The following is a 14,599-nucleotide window of genomic DNA, read 5'->3' as shown; positions in this document are numbered from 1 at the left end:
ATTCAGTTCAGTTAGCTTTATTGGCCAAAGCATACATATGAAAAGAGAACATATACAACAGTGTAATTTGGAACAACATAGCAATTAAAATAACATTCGAACAAGTAATATTAGAAGAACGATATTAAAACACATGGATACATATAAACATGATGTTCTAAGAGTTATGTAACAGATTATTTATTCATTTATTTAATTAATAACTGGATTTAGCATTATCTACAGTCATGAGTATTGGTTGGTTTGGTGTGAGTTAGCTGTATATTCTCTGGATGTTGGTGTCTTGGCTGTGAGTCACTCACACACTCTCTCTTTCACACACACACTCACTCACTCACACTCTCTTTCTCTCTCTCACACACTCACTCTCACACACACTCACTCTCTCTCTCACACACACTCACTCTCTCTCTCACACACTCTCTCTCTCACACACTCACTCTCACACACACTCACTCTCTCTCTCACACACACTCACTCTCTCTCTCTCTCACACACTCTCTCTCACTCACACTCACTCACTCTCTCACTCACACACACAAACTCACCCACTCTCTCTCTCTCTCACTCTCTCTCTCTCACTCACTCACTCTCTCTCACACACTCACTCTCTCTCTCACACACACACTCACTCTCTCTCACACACTCTCTCACACACTCACTCTCTCACTCTCACACACACACTCTCTCTCTCACACACACACACACACACTCTCTCACCTCACTCTCACACATACACTCACTCTCTCTCTCACACACACACACACACACACTCTCTCTCTCACCTCACTCTCTCACACATACACACTCTCACTCACTCTCTCACTCTCATACACACTCTCTCTTTCACCTCACTCTCTCTCTCACTTCACTTTCTCTCTCACCTCACTCTCTCTCTCACCTCACTCACACATACACACACTCACTCTCTCTCTCTCTTGCACGCACACTAGGGCTGAACGATATTGACAAAATTTCATATCTCGATTTTCATGCCAGATGACAGCGGCGCTCAGAGCTAGTGCTGTCACTTTTGTGACAATCTTTTTCGATTTTTAAGACATAAGTGTTAATTGAATCGATTGTAAAATCAATTTTCCAAATCAAAAAAAAAAAAAAAAAAGTTTCCTTTTTCAACGTCAAATAACGGATGAACGTAAAGAGAGCGCTGGAAACTCAAGTCAGCAATATTACATATTTATTGGCATGAACTTTCGTGAAGAATAACAAACGGCAACAGGAGTGCAACATTCTCGAAAAAATATATATGCAGAGGGGACGGCTGCCATAAGAAAAGAAAAATATCACTGCAGGCTTCATTTATGATTTAGGCAGTTCAAAAATCTCCAAGAATATTTTTTAATAATGATTCAATCCATTTAAAAAAACTGTTAAAAAAATGAAACTTTAAATGGACTTGAGAACAGGCCACACTCGTCTACTGCGCCGCGAGACCTCCAGACGCGCGTAAACGCGTCTTTACATTGAAATCATTCGCGCCAGACGAAGAGGTCATGCATACAGCTCAAATAACGCGATCGTTATAAAGGTGTTTAAACAACAATATACTTCCACTTGCATGTATTTGACAATCGGAATATCAGATATTTCATGCCATAACTAACACATTTGTGAATATTCTGAATAAAAAAGGAAAAATGATATAAAAGCAGATCACACACACACACACACACACACTCACTCACTCACACTCTCTCTCTCACACACTCACTCTCTCTCTCACACACTCTCACACTCTCTCTCTCTCACACTCACTCTCTCTCTCACACACACTCACACTCTCTCTCTCTCACACTCACTCACTCACTCTCTTTCACACACACACACACACACACACACACACAATAGAAAATTCAAAAGAAGAGCATTTATTTGAAACTGAAATCTTTAGTAACATTATCTTTACTGTCACTTTTCATCAATTTAATGCTTCCTTGATTATTATTTTTTTTTATATTAATAAAGTACTTTTGGTGGCATGCCTAGTGTCATGCCATCTCTCTCTCTCCCTCCCTCTCTCTGTCGCTCTCTCTCTCTCTCTCTCACTCTCTCTCTTTCCCTCTCTCTCTCTCTCCCTCCCTCCCTCTCTCTCTTGCTCTCTCCCTCCCTCTCTCTCTCTCTCTCTCTCTCTCTTGTTCTCTCTCTCTCTCTCTCTTGCTCTCTCCCTCTCTCTCTCTCTCACTCTCTCTCTTTCCCTCTCTCTCTCTCTCCCTCCCTCTCTCTCTCTCTTGCTCTCTCCCTCCCTCTCTCTCTCTCTCTCTGTAATAAGCCTGTTCTCGGTCAGAATCATTCATCAGCTCCGTCTCGTCCTCCTGCTGATGAACTGTGCTGAGAAACACCGTCTAGCTCGTCTCTCTCTCAGCGTCTGGTGATGTTTCTGTACTCGCTGCTGCGGCAGAAGGATGAAGATGAGGATGAAGAGGTAGATGGACACCATCTCAGTCTGTGTTTATGGCTTTCAGTGTTTCTGTTGAAAGTGTGTGTGATCCGCTCATGTTCGCTGGACTGCTGGGAGCTCAGGCGGGGAGCAGAAAGGAACTCTGGGAAATTTAATTAAAAATCCCTGGTGTTAAATCCATCAGACTGCTGCTCGGACTCTGTTTTAAAGGAACGGTTCACACAGAAATCATCATTTTTTTGACCTCAAGTCGTTCTAAACCTGTGTGACTGACTTTTTTTCGGTAGAAAACAAAAGATATTTTGAGAAATGTGTCCGTGTATAACTGAAGTCAATGTTCTTTGGTTTCCAACAGAAGAAAGGGAGAGTAAATGATGACGGTGTTCATGTTTGGGTGAACTATTGCTTTAATTAGAGAATAATAATGTGGACTCTGAGCTGATGTATGTCTGATGCAGAGTTTCTCAGAATCAAGCTCAGTTTCGTGTGATTTCCAGATCTCTGTCTGTAACCTCGTCTCCTGTGGTCCGTGTGCTCAGGTTTATAACAGTCCAGTGTTTCAGGACGAGGAGTCTCTAGTCACGGAGTTTGATGAAGTTTGAGATCTTTGAAAGACGTTCCTGCCTGTAAATCCCACCTGTGGCTGTTTTATAATGCTGGTGTCTCTGGGTGGGTCTTGAGATAAGATCTATGGTAGTAATTTAGTTTTTGTGTCTCTATGGTCATTATGGTAAACCTCATGATTAGTCCAGATGTAAACGGTAGTTTAGCAGATACGCTGGAGGAGCCTCGGTCAATCATTTCACAACATGCTTTCAAACGAGGAGAAAAATAGGGCGAGCTTTGTGATTGTAAGCATAAATGAAATTTGCATGCACGAGACGATTTGTAAAGGTGTAAAACGCATTTCAAGCACAAAAAAAAACCTTTGCGGCATTTTAATGTTTTACGTAAGTGTAAACAATCAAAAACAACAGTTTAACGAACAGTTGAATGGATTGAGTGTTTAGAATCATCTGCACGTCTGAATGACTTCCGTACATAGAGCAAAAAGTTCCAGAAATAATTTTAATTAATTAATGGACAAATGTATTTATTTCGTCTACTATGCCTCAATACAAGAACACATAAACATCTGTTAAACTGCCCTGAGAGTCACTTCATGAACATTTTACGGTTTCATTTGAGGAAAACTATGGTCAGATCATATACACACAGAAACTCAAAGGTCTTCAGAGCAACCTGTCAAAATAAAAGTTCGGTTTAACTTGAAGAAATTGTGACTGGAATATATTACTGTAATAAGAATTCTACTGCTAAAATTATTATTAAAACATTTTTAAAGAATATTTACTAGAAAAAAATATTTAACTAAAAAATGTAAATACACAACAAAGTAAAATAAATAAATAAATAAATAATAATAGTATTTTTTTTAAATAAAAAAATCAGTTATAGTTACAATTTAAACCATTTAAAAATGGAATCCAGAAATGAATGGAAAACACAGAATATGTAAAAAATTCAACTGCATTTGAGAAAAAATCTAACAAAAAAGAAACGTATAGTGCCCTAAATATATCAATAATTTATAGGGTGATAAGTATAATGTTTGATAAATGTTTAATAAATTGCTGTTAAAATGTGTGTTTCATGATTTAAATTAATTAGACATATTTTTTGATTAATAAAGTTTCATTCAAAACGGAGTCTAGAAAACTCAAACAGAAAAAAATGGAATCCAGAAAAATAGAATTTGAGAGAAAATTAAATGTTTCATAAGGCCCTACATTTCACTCTCCAGCCGGTGCTCTGTAATTGTGTTGGACCTGTCAAGTTCAATATGAATACCCTTTAGTTTGATTTTAAGGCCATTTTTGTTCCCTTTACGCAGTGTCCTTGAGTTTTGATGTAAAATCTGTGTTTAGACTGTAATGATGTAGTTTGTCTTTTCAGTGGCCCATTTCACACCAAACACGAGCAGTGCGTTTGATTCAGCACACGTATGAACAGAGATAAACATGTTTTAATGTCTGCATGAAATGGAAATTCATCCTGTCTTCGTCTTAATGAGCTATTTCATCTCTGGGTGGTTGTTTATTTATTAATTTTTTTTTATGTAGTCCTTGTAATGTGTAATCCAGTGAGACGACAGACTTCTCTCTTGTGATGGATGTAGGACTTCTCCACTCATTTAGTCCAGTTAAACTCCACCCCTGCCTTACAATCAAGGCCCGCCTCCATTTGAGAGCCACGCCCACATCTCAACACACAATCAACATCCTGTGCATTGAGTCCCACCCAATGTTTCTTGCTTCATTAATCCGTTGCGCTCAGATGTACGTCATTATTAGATGTAAACCTAATGTTTTCAGTGTGAAATGTTAGTCAGTTCTTCATCCTGATTGTGTTTGTGTCCTGCAGTCCCAGAAGTCCTGGATCGAACACACTTTCACCAGGAGGGAATGTGTCTATATTCTGCCCGTGTCGAAGGACCCTCACAGGTACATCATGCACTTCATGTAGTTATTAAAGGCTCAATCTTTAGTGTGCAGTCAAGTCAGAATGCCATCACAACCACATGACATTGGCCTGATAACACACTGGCATCCTTCCTCCTACAGACACAATCACATCAGCTGCGTCCAAAATCACATGCTATCTACCAGGAACTATATTTAAACGGTTAAAGAAATGGGTTCTGTGTAGTATGAGTGTGGGTAGTATGAATGCTACATCCTTCATGTCTAACAGTGCTTGGTGCATCACTGCCATTCACTGATCCTCTCCCGTGGCCTCATGGGATAGTTTTCACTGGATGTGCATATCAGAATCTCAGAGGATGTAGTAGGTCATCCACTTTTTACCTGCTGTTTTATGAATGCTGTATACTAGTCTTATCATGTATTTTTTTGCCTACTATATAGATGGAAGTAGGCATATTGATGCAGCGATGAGACAAGCACAGCATGACTTCATTCAGTTCCGTTTGCTTCACGTGTCCTGATCATCTGAACACAATGATGGATCTGGTTTCCCTCAGATATGACTTCTGTTTGTGTTTTTTGCAGATGTCTCCCAGGATGCCAAATCTGTCAGCAGCTCGTGCGGTGAGTGTCACGAAACATGACTTTAAGACATTTCGAACAGTCGAGGTGTTCAGAGGAGCGTGTGCTGACGTGTGTGTGTGTGTGTGTGTTTAGATGCTGCTGTGGGCGTCTGGTTCGGCAGCACGTGGGCTTCAGCGCCACACTGCCAGCGAAATACTCAGACGTGCGTCTGACCGAGGGAGAGCTGCCCGATCTGGAGCAGTGGTCAGTGGAGAAGCACACGGAGGAGAGTCCCACTGACGCTTATGGAGTCATCAACTTCCAGGGAGGATCCCACTCATACAGAGCCAAGGTCTGGACACACACACACACACACACACACACACACACACACACTCACTCACTCACTCACTCACTCACTCACTCACTCACTCACTCACTCTCTCTCTCACTCTCACACACACTCTCACACTCACTCACTCTCACACTCACTATCACACACTCTCACTCTCTCACTCACATTCACTCACTCTCACACACTCTCTCTCACACTCACTCACTCTCACACACTCACTCTCTCTCACTCACACTCACTCCCACACACACACAGAGAATGCTCAGAATGATCATGAGTGTCAGTCAGTGCAGCGTTCTGATTGGTCAGGGGTTAATGATGTCACTCAGTCCAGTGTTCTGATTGGTCAGGGGTTAATGATGTCACTCAGTCCAGTGTTCTGATTGGTCAGGGGTTAATGATGTCACTCAGTGTAGCGTTCTGATTGGTCAGGGGTTGATGATGTCCTGCTCTGCTCTCTGCAGTATGTGCGTCTCTCCTATGACTCCCGTCCGGAGGCCATCCTGAGGCTCATGCTGAAGGAGTGGCAGATGGAGCTGCCAAAGATCGTCATCAGTGTTCACGGGGGAATCCAGAACTTCGACCTGCATCCGCGGATCAAACAGGTGGTGGGAAAAGGACTGATCAAAGCTGCTGTCACCACCGGAGCCTGGATCCTGACCGGAGGGGTCAACACAGGTCACACACTCATTACTAGTGCATCATGGGTACAGATGTGTGGCACCAGACTCTCTACCTGCTGTACAGACCGCAGACTCAGCGAGTGTGTGTGTGTGTGTGTTCATATAGCAGTTACAGGATTAACTTGATTATCATAATGACAGTCATTTGAGTTTAAAGATCAGGTTGATACACTTTATTAGTGTTTACACACTCACATTGCCTCTACACACACACAGACACTTGCTGCAGAACACACACACTTGTGAAGAGAGGTCACGACCCCTGAGGGTCACGGTCACTATAACCGCTGACTGTGGGGGTTTTTCCACTGCGTTTCCAGGTGTGGCCAAACATGTGGGGGACGCTCTGAAGGAACATATGTCCAGATCGGCTCGGAAAATCTGTACGGTGGGAATAGCACCCTGGGGAGTGATCGAAAACAGGAACGACCTCATCGGAAGAGACGTGAGACTCATTTATAACACACACACACACACACACACACACATATAGAGCCTATTTATGACCTTTATTTACATGTGACCATTTATGTCAATCTCACTGAATGGCTTCATCTGAGCAGCAAATCAGCATATTAGAGTTCTGTATTTTTCTGTATTTTGGATCAAATAAAAGCAGCCTTGATAACAGAGGAGACACACACACATTAAACAGTCTTAATGACCGTAAACCTCTGAACGCTAGATGGAAACGTTACAGCAGTAATGCTGGTACAGTATGTACAAAGTTCTGTAAATTAGTGTTTCAAATCACAAAAAAATCAGGAGCTTCTGTATGAAATCATTGTTGTGTGTGTGTGTGTGTGTGTGTGTTCAGGTTGTAGCGCCATACCAAACCCTGCTGAATCCTCTCAGTAAACTCAACGTGCTGAATAACTTCCACTCTCATTTCGTCCTGGTGGATGATGGGACAGTCGGGAAATATGGAGCTGAAGTCAAACTCAGGAGAGAACTGGAGAAACACATTAACCAGCAGAGAATCCACGCCCGTGAGACACACACACACACACACACACACACACACACACACACTCACACACACACACACACACACACATCTAAGTCCCAAACAGTTGGTTATAAGCATCTGTTATGATGCAGCAGTTCTTCGCTCTTCATTCAGACTCTTTCACATGTTAGAATTAAAATGATGTGAGAAACTCAGAAAAAACATCAATGCAAGTGTGAGGCAGAGATCAAAAAGTGACGAAATGTAATTTTTATACACACACACACACACACACACATATATATAGATGTATAAATGTATTTATGTGTGTGTGTGTGTGTGTAGGCATTGGTCAGGGCGTCCCGGTCGTGGCTCTGATCTTCGAAGGCGGTCCAAACGTGATCCTGACGGTGCTGGAGTATCTTCAGGAGAGTCCTCCGGTGCCGGTGGTGGTGTGTGAGGGAACCGGACGCGCCGCTGATATACTGGCATACGTACACAAGCAGACGGAGCAGGACGGGTAACACACACACACACACACACACAATGACTTATGCGTAAATCTCTGAGCTCTGTGATGTTTCGTATCTGATTATGTGTGCAGTCAGATGTTCAGTGTTGTATCAGACCTTGAGTCGAGATGAATTCTGTGTGTGTGTGTGTGTGTGTGTGTGTGTGTGTGTGTAGAGCGCTGCCTGACGGCGTCGAGGCCGACATAATCACGACAATCAAGAAAACCTTCAACTTTAGCCACAGTGACGCGCTGCATCTCTTCCAGACGCTGATGGAGTGCATGAAGAACAAAGAGCTGGTGAACAAACACACACTCTCTCACACACACATGCACACACTCACACACACACATTGTCACACACAGACACACACACATACACAGTCAGTATTTAGTCAATAAGCTGTTGTTATTGTGGAAGTGACACACAGGTTGCAGGTCCTGTTGGTGTTTGACCCTCGTGTGTGTGTGTGTGTGTGTGTGTGTGTGTGTTTCAGATCACAGTGTTTCCTGTGGGCTCAGAGGACCATCAGGACATCGATGTGGCCATCCTGAAGGCTCTGCTGAAAGGTCAGAGAGGAACGACCCCTCATCGTGTGTGTGTGTGTGTGAGCGTGTGTGTGTGTGTGTGTGTGTGTATGGGTTTGACCGATGCAGGTGTTTCTGCTGCAAATGAACCAAATCAGACCATCATCTCCTGAACTTCCATCACACACAAACATATGATTTTTGTTTAGTTTTTTAAGACGGACCCAGAAAAAAAAAGTTCAATGTCATTTACATTTAAATAATCTTTCTTTCTTTCTATTTTGTACATATATAATTTATCATTTTCTTTTTTCTAAGCTGAATTTTATAAAATGTTTATATTTATTATGTTGGAAAACATAAAAAATAAATGGTCTAGTAAGTCTAAATAAGTAGGTATTTGTTACTTATCGTTCATTATTGTGATATCACATAACTGAATACTGCCGAGTAAAACCACAGACAGAAAGATGGTTTGGTGTTTCAGCAGGTTAATCACATTCTGTTGTTCAAACATTTACTTTAGTTTGAGGAGAAACACTTTATCACTGTGTGTGTGTGTGTGTGTGTGTGTGTGTGTTCACAGGCACAAACGCGTCGGCCTTCGATCAGCTGGTCCTGACGCTGGCGTGGGATCGGGTGGACATCGCTAAAGATCACGTGTTTGTTTACGGACGACAGCTGCTGGTTCGTACCTGTGTGTGTTTGTGTGCCCATAAACACGGAGAGAAACAGTTGTGTTTGTAGTGAACACACACACACACACACACACACACACACACACACACACACACACACACACACAGTGACCTCTGAACACATTCTGATACTGTAACAAGTACAGTGTTACTTTGACGTATCAAATTAGAAGAGTTGTATTCTGTAAACTGTAAAGTAACTTTATAAATATCATCATTGCACGGTATTAGAATAATATAACTAGTGCTTACTTTAGTAATGACAGTGAATTATGCATAATTAAAAGTAACCCAATATTAAGCACATGTATTTAATTAATATTACTCAGTACTTATTTGTGTAATAATGCTAACAATATCACTTTAAAATAGTGTAACCACATAGTTTATAGAATTTGGCTGGTTCCAGAAATCAAGCTAAAGACAACCAACAAAAGTGAAGCAAAAGAGTTGTGTTGAGTGTAGTTCCCCCAGAAGTCATGTTCTCTCCTCATGCTCCAAACGTGGATGAACCAGACAGCATTGGACACTGCATGGACCAGAAGAAAGAGACATTCTTCAGGAGATTTCCTTTTCTTACGTTTGAAGCTTCAGTTCAATGTGAATGAAAGTTCTGGGCTCTGACTTTAACACTTAGTGTTTGTGTGTGTGTGTGTGTGTGTGTGTGTGTGTGTGTGTAGGTGGGCTCCCTCGAGCAGGCGATGTTGGATGCGTTGGTGATGGACCGCGTGGAGTTTGTGAAGCTCCTGATCGAGAATGGCGTCAGTATGCACCGCTTCCTCACAATCACACGCCTGGAGGAGCTCTACAACACGGTACACACACACACACACACGTCTGGAGGAGCTCTACAACACGGTACACACACACACACACGCCTGGAGGAGCTCTACAACACGGTACACACACACACACACAATCACACACACACACGTCTGGAGGAGCTCTACAACACGGTACACACACACACACACACACACACGCCTGGAGGAGCTCTACAACACGGTACACACACACACACACACACATGCCTGGAGGAGCTCTACAACACGGTACACACACACACACGTCTGGAGGAGCTCTACAACACGGTACACACACACACACACACAGATGTTCTGCTCTCTTATAAACTGATCTGATAGTAAATCTGAACATTTCTATTCTCACAGAAACAGACTCAGACCAATCCGACGCTCTATCACCTGGTGAGGGACGTCAAACAGGTAACGCTCTTCAGCTGATGTACGTGTGTGTGTGTCTGACCGACTGCAGGCGTCTGAGTTTATTTCCTTGTGTTCTCCTGTCAGGGTAACCTCCCGCCCAACTATAGGATCACGCTGATCGACGTGGGTCTGGTGATCGAGTTTCTGATGGGAGGAACGTACCGGTGCAACTACACACGCAAACGCTTCCGCATCATCTACAACAACCTGCACGGGAACAGCCGGGTAAACCAGCGCTAACACACTGTACCAGCTACAATATGTGCTCGAAGATTTATAGAAGACTTGATGTTAATATTTCAGACATTTAACAACACATTCGCATGTTCACAGTTATCTGGTGCCAGTTGATGGACACATAACTTTCTTTATTATTTTTATTAGTCTTTTCAGTGTTTTTGAATTTATTTGAATGATTTCTGCATTTAACATTTATTATTATTGTTTAATTAATAGTTATGTCAGAATGAAATATCTAATGCTTCTTCTGCCTGTGTGCGTGTGTGTGTGTGTGTGTGTCTGTCTGTCTGTCAGCGGTCAAGTCGACACACGGCGGGCAGCACCCATGAGTCTTTCAGCATTCAGGCAGATAAAAAAGAGAAAACACGACACAATCACTTCATCAACACGGCGCAGCCCTACAAGCCCAGGGTAAGACGAGTGTGAGTGTGTGTGTGTGTGTGTCTCAGCGTGTGTGTGACCTGTGCTCTTCCTCCTCAGCTGGACTCGGTCTCAGAGCAGCAGCAGAAGAAGAAGAGTAAGGAGGAGGTGGTGGACATCGATGACCCGGAGACGCGCCGGTTCCCGTACCCCTTCAACGAGCTGCTGGTGTGGGCCGTGCTGATGAAGCGGCAGAAGATGTCTCTGTTCTTCTGGCAGCACGGAGAGGAGTCCATGGCCAAAGCTCTGGTGGCCTGCAAACTGCTGCGCTCCATGGGATACGAGGCCAAGAAGAGCGACGTGGTGGACGACACGTCCGAGGAGCTGAAGGAGTATTCCAGGTGAGTCTTCATCAGTCAGACTCAAACCAAAAACATCAGGCAGATGCTTTTATCCAAAGGGACTTTCCCTGGGATCTGAACCATCACTTTAACAACGCTTTTGCCATAATCTACTCTTTGAGCTCCAGACAGGGTTATTATAGTTAACTGAAACTAAAAGTTTCAAAACGTGTGTGTGTGTGTGTGGTCAGTGAGTTCGGCACGCTGGCCGTGGATCTGCTGGAGCAGTCGTTCAGACAGGACGAGACCATGGCCATGAAGCTGCTGACCTACGAGCTGAAGAACTGGAGTAACTCCACCTGTCTGAAGCTGGCCGTGTCGTCACGTCTCCGTCTGTTCGTGGCTCACACCTGCACACAGATGCTGCTCTCCGACATGTGGATGGGCCGCCTGAACATGCGCAAGAACTCCTGGTACAAGGTACAGCCGCCGCATGCACTCCTGCATCCATCCATCCATCCACCCGTCGACTGACTGATGCTGTGTGTGTGTGTGTGTGTGTGTGTGTGTGCAGGTGATCCTGAGCATCCTGGTTCCTCCTGCCATCCTCCTGCTGGAGTACAAGACTAAAGCGGAGATGTCCCACATCCCTCAGTCGCAGGACGCTCATCAGAGCATGGAAGACAGCGAGCACAGCCTGCAGAAGCCTGACGACATCCCCATGGTGCGGATCACACGTTAAACACCCCTGAAGTGTTCTGGGTGTTCCTGCACAGAGTGACAGAGTGTGTGTTTGTGTCAGGATGTGTTTAAGGAAGTCCGTCCCAATGAGAACGCCGATGTGAAGAGTGAGACGGAGGTGCACGTGCGCTCCCGCCGGTTACCCATCACACGCAGGTTCTACGCCTTCTACCACGCACCCATCGTCAAGTTCTGGTTCAACACGGTACGAGCGGCTAACTTCTCACGCTGCGTGTGTGTGTGTGTGTCTGTGTGTGTAAGTGTGAGATTTCAGCACCAAGTGTTCTGGGCTGTTGTTCCACTCGTTACTCGTTCCTGCTACTCAGAGTAACAAGAATTCATTAAATTGATTAAATTACAAATAAAATAAAAAAAAACATTAAAATCACTTCATTTGCAAAAAAAATTTATTTTTGTTTTTCATTATTAATAAAAGTTATAATTTTATAAATTAATTTTATTTCCACCTGTTTTTTATTAATTTGTATGAAATCAAACTAAAAATTAACTGATTTTAGCACTGATTTAAATCCTGTGTGATGGAGTGATTGTGTTGGTGATGGTGATTGTGTTGGTGTTTGTGATGGTGATGGTGTTTGTGATGGTCATTGTGTTTGTGATGGTCATTGTGATGGTGTTTGAGTTGTGATTGTGTTGTGATGGTGATGGTGATTGTTTTTGTGTTGGTGATTGTGATTGTCATTGTGGTGGTGTTTGTGTTGTGATTGTGTTGTGATGGTCATTGTGGTGGTGTTTGTGTTGTGATTGTGTTGTGATGGTCATTGTGATGGTGTCTGTGTTGTGATTGTGTTGTGATGGTCATTGTGATTGTTTTTGTGTTGGTGATTGTGATGGTCATTGTGGTGGTGTTTGTGTTGTGATTGTGTTGTGATGGTCATTGTGATGGTGTTTGTGTTGTGATTGTGTTGTGATGGTGATGGTGATTGTTTTTGTGTTGGTGATTGTGATGGTCATTGTGGTGGTGTTTGTGTTGTGATTGTGTTGTGATGGTGTTTGTGATGGTGATGGTGTTTGTGATGGTCATTGTGATGGTGTTTGTGTTGTGATTGTGTTTGTGTTGTGATTGTTTTGGTGTTTGTGATGGTGATGGTGATTGTGATGGTCATTGTGGTGGTGTTTGTGTTGTGATTGTGTTGTGATGGTGTTTGTGTTCTGATTGTGTTGTGATGGTGATGGTGATTGTTTTTGTGTTGGTGATTGTGATGGTCATTGTGGTGTTTGTGTTGTGATTGTGTTGTGATGGTGTTTGTGATGGTGATGGTGTTTGTGATGGTCATTGTGATGGTGTTTGTGTTGTGATTGTGTTTGTGTTGTGATTGTTTTGGTGTTTTTGTTGGTGTTGGTGTTTGTGATGGTGATGGTGATTGTGATGGTGTTTGTGTTGTGATGGTCATTGTGATGGTGTTTGTGTTGTGATGGTGATTGTGATGGTCATTGTGCTGTGATGGTGATGGTGATTTTTATTGTTTTGGTGATTGTGATGGTCATTGTGATGGTGTTTGTGTTGTGATGGTGAATGTGATGGTCGTTGTGCTGTGATGGTGTTTGTGTTGTGATTGTGTTGTGATAGTGTTTGTGTTGTGATTGTGTTGTGATGGTGTTTGTGTTGTGATGGTCATTGTGATGGTGTTTGTGTTGTGATTGTGTTGGTGATTGTGATGGTCATTGTGATGGTGTTTGTGTTGTGATTGTTTTGGGTTTTTGTGTTGGTGATTGTGATTGTGATGGTTTTTGTGTTGTGATGGTATTTGTGTTGTGATTGTGTTGTGATGGTGTTTGTGATGGTGATTGTGATGGCCATTGTGTTGTGATGGTGTTTGTGTTGTGATGGTGTTTGTGTTGGTGATTGTGATGGTCATTGTGGTGGTGTTTGTGTTGTGATTGTGTTGTGATGGTGTTTGTGATGGTGATGGTGATGGTGTTTGTGTTGTGATTGTGTTTGTGTTGTGATTGTTTTGGTGTTTTTGTTGGTGTTGGTGTTTGTGATGGTGATTGTGATGGTGTTTGTGTTGTGATGGTGATTGTGATGGTCATTGTGCTGTGATGGTGTTTGTGTTGTGATTGTGTTGTGATGGTGTTTGTGTTGTGATGGTCATTGTGATGGTGTTTGTGTTGTGATTGTGTTGTGATGGTGTTTGTGTTGTGATTGTGTTGTGATGGTCATTGTGTTGTGATGGTGATGGTGATTGTTTTTGTGTTGGTGATTGTGATGGTCATTGTGGTGGTGTTTGTGTTGTGATTGTTTTGGGGTTTTGTGTTGGTGATTGTGATTGTGATGGTCATTGTGATGGTCATTGTGCTGTGATGGTGTTTGTGTTGTGATTGTGTTGTGATGGTGTTTGTGTTGTGATTGTGTTGTGATGGTGTTTGTGTTGTGATTGTGTTGTGATGGTGTTTGTGATTGTGATGGTTATTGTGTTTATGATGGTGATTGTGATGGCGATTGGTCACTGGTTTAGTACGAGTGTCTAATAGCT

General features: G+C 42.8%; 1 protein-coding gene across 1 annotated transcript in view; it reads left to right on the top strand.

Annotated features, from left to right (window-relative positions):
- LOC127934128 (transient receptor potential cation channel subfamily M member 7-like) overlaps positions 1-14,599 on the top strand; it is a 33,741-nt gene that overhangs the window by 4,500 nt on the left and 14,642 nt on the right. Inside the window, exons 2-19 of the mRNA XM_052531292.1 lie at positions 4,844-4,923; positions 5,491-5,529; positions 5,623-5,821; positions 6,289-6,502; positions 6,828-6,952; positions 7,325-7,496; positions 7,802-7,976; positions 8,144-8,267; positions 8,465-8,537; positions 9,082-9,182; positions 9,874-10,008; positions 10,366-10,419; positions 10,504-10,644; positions 10,954-11,070; positions 11,140-11,420; positions 11,612-11,840; positions 11,935-12,084; positions 12,163-12,306. Coding sequence (XP_052387252.1) covers positions 4,844-4,923; positions 5,491-5,529; positions 5,623-5,821; positions 6,289-6,502; positions 6,828-6,952; positions 7,325-7,496; positions 7,802-7,976; positions 8,144-8,267; positions 8,465-8,537; positions 9,082-9,182; positions 9,874-10,008; positions 10,366-10,419; positions 10,504-10,644; positions 10,954-11,070; positions 11,140-11,420; positions 11,612-11,840; positions 11,935-12,084; positions 12,163-12,306 — 2,553 coding nt within the window. The remainder of the gene's footprint in view (positions 1-4,843; positions 4,924-5,490; positions 5,530-5,622; positions 5,822-6,288; positions 6,503-6,827; positions 6,953-7,324; positions 7,497-7,801; positions 7,977-8,143; positions 8,268-8,464; positions 8,538-9,081; positions 9,183-9,873; positions 10,009-10,365; positions 10,420-10,503; positions 10,645-10,953; positions 11,071-11,139; positions 11,421-11,611; positions 11,841-11,934; positions 12,085-12,162; positions 12,307-14,599) is intronic.

Source organism: Carassius gibelio, chromosome A18 (assembly GCF_023724105.1).
Source record: "Carassius gibelio isolate Cgi1373 ecotype wild population from Czech Republic chromosome A18, carGib1.2-hapl.c, whole genome shotgun sequence".
In the NCBI taxonomy this organism is placed as follows: domain Eukaryota; kingdom Metazoa; phylum Chordata; class Actinopteri; order Cypriniformes; family Cyprinidae; genus Carassius; species Carassius gibelio.
This window is presented reverse-complemented; position numbering and strand designations above follow the sequence as displayed.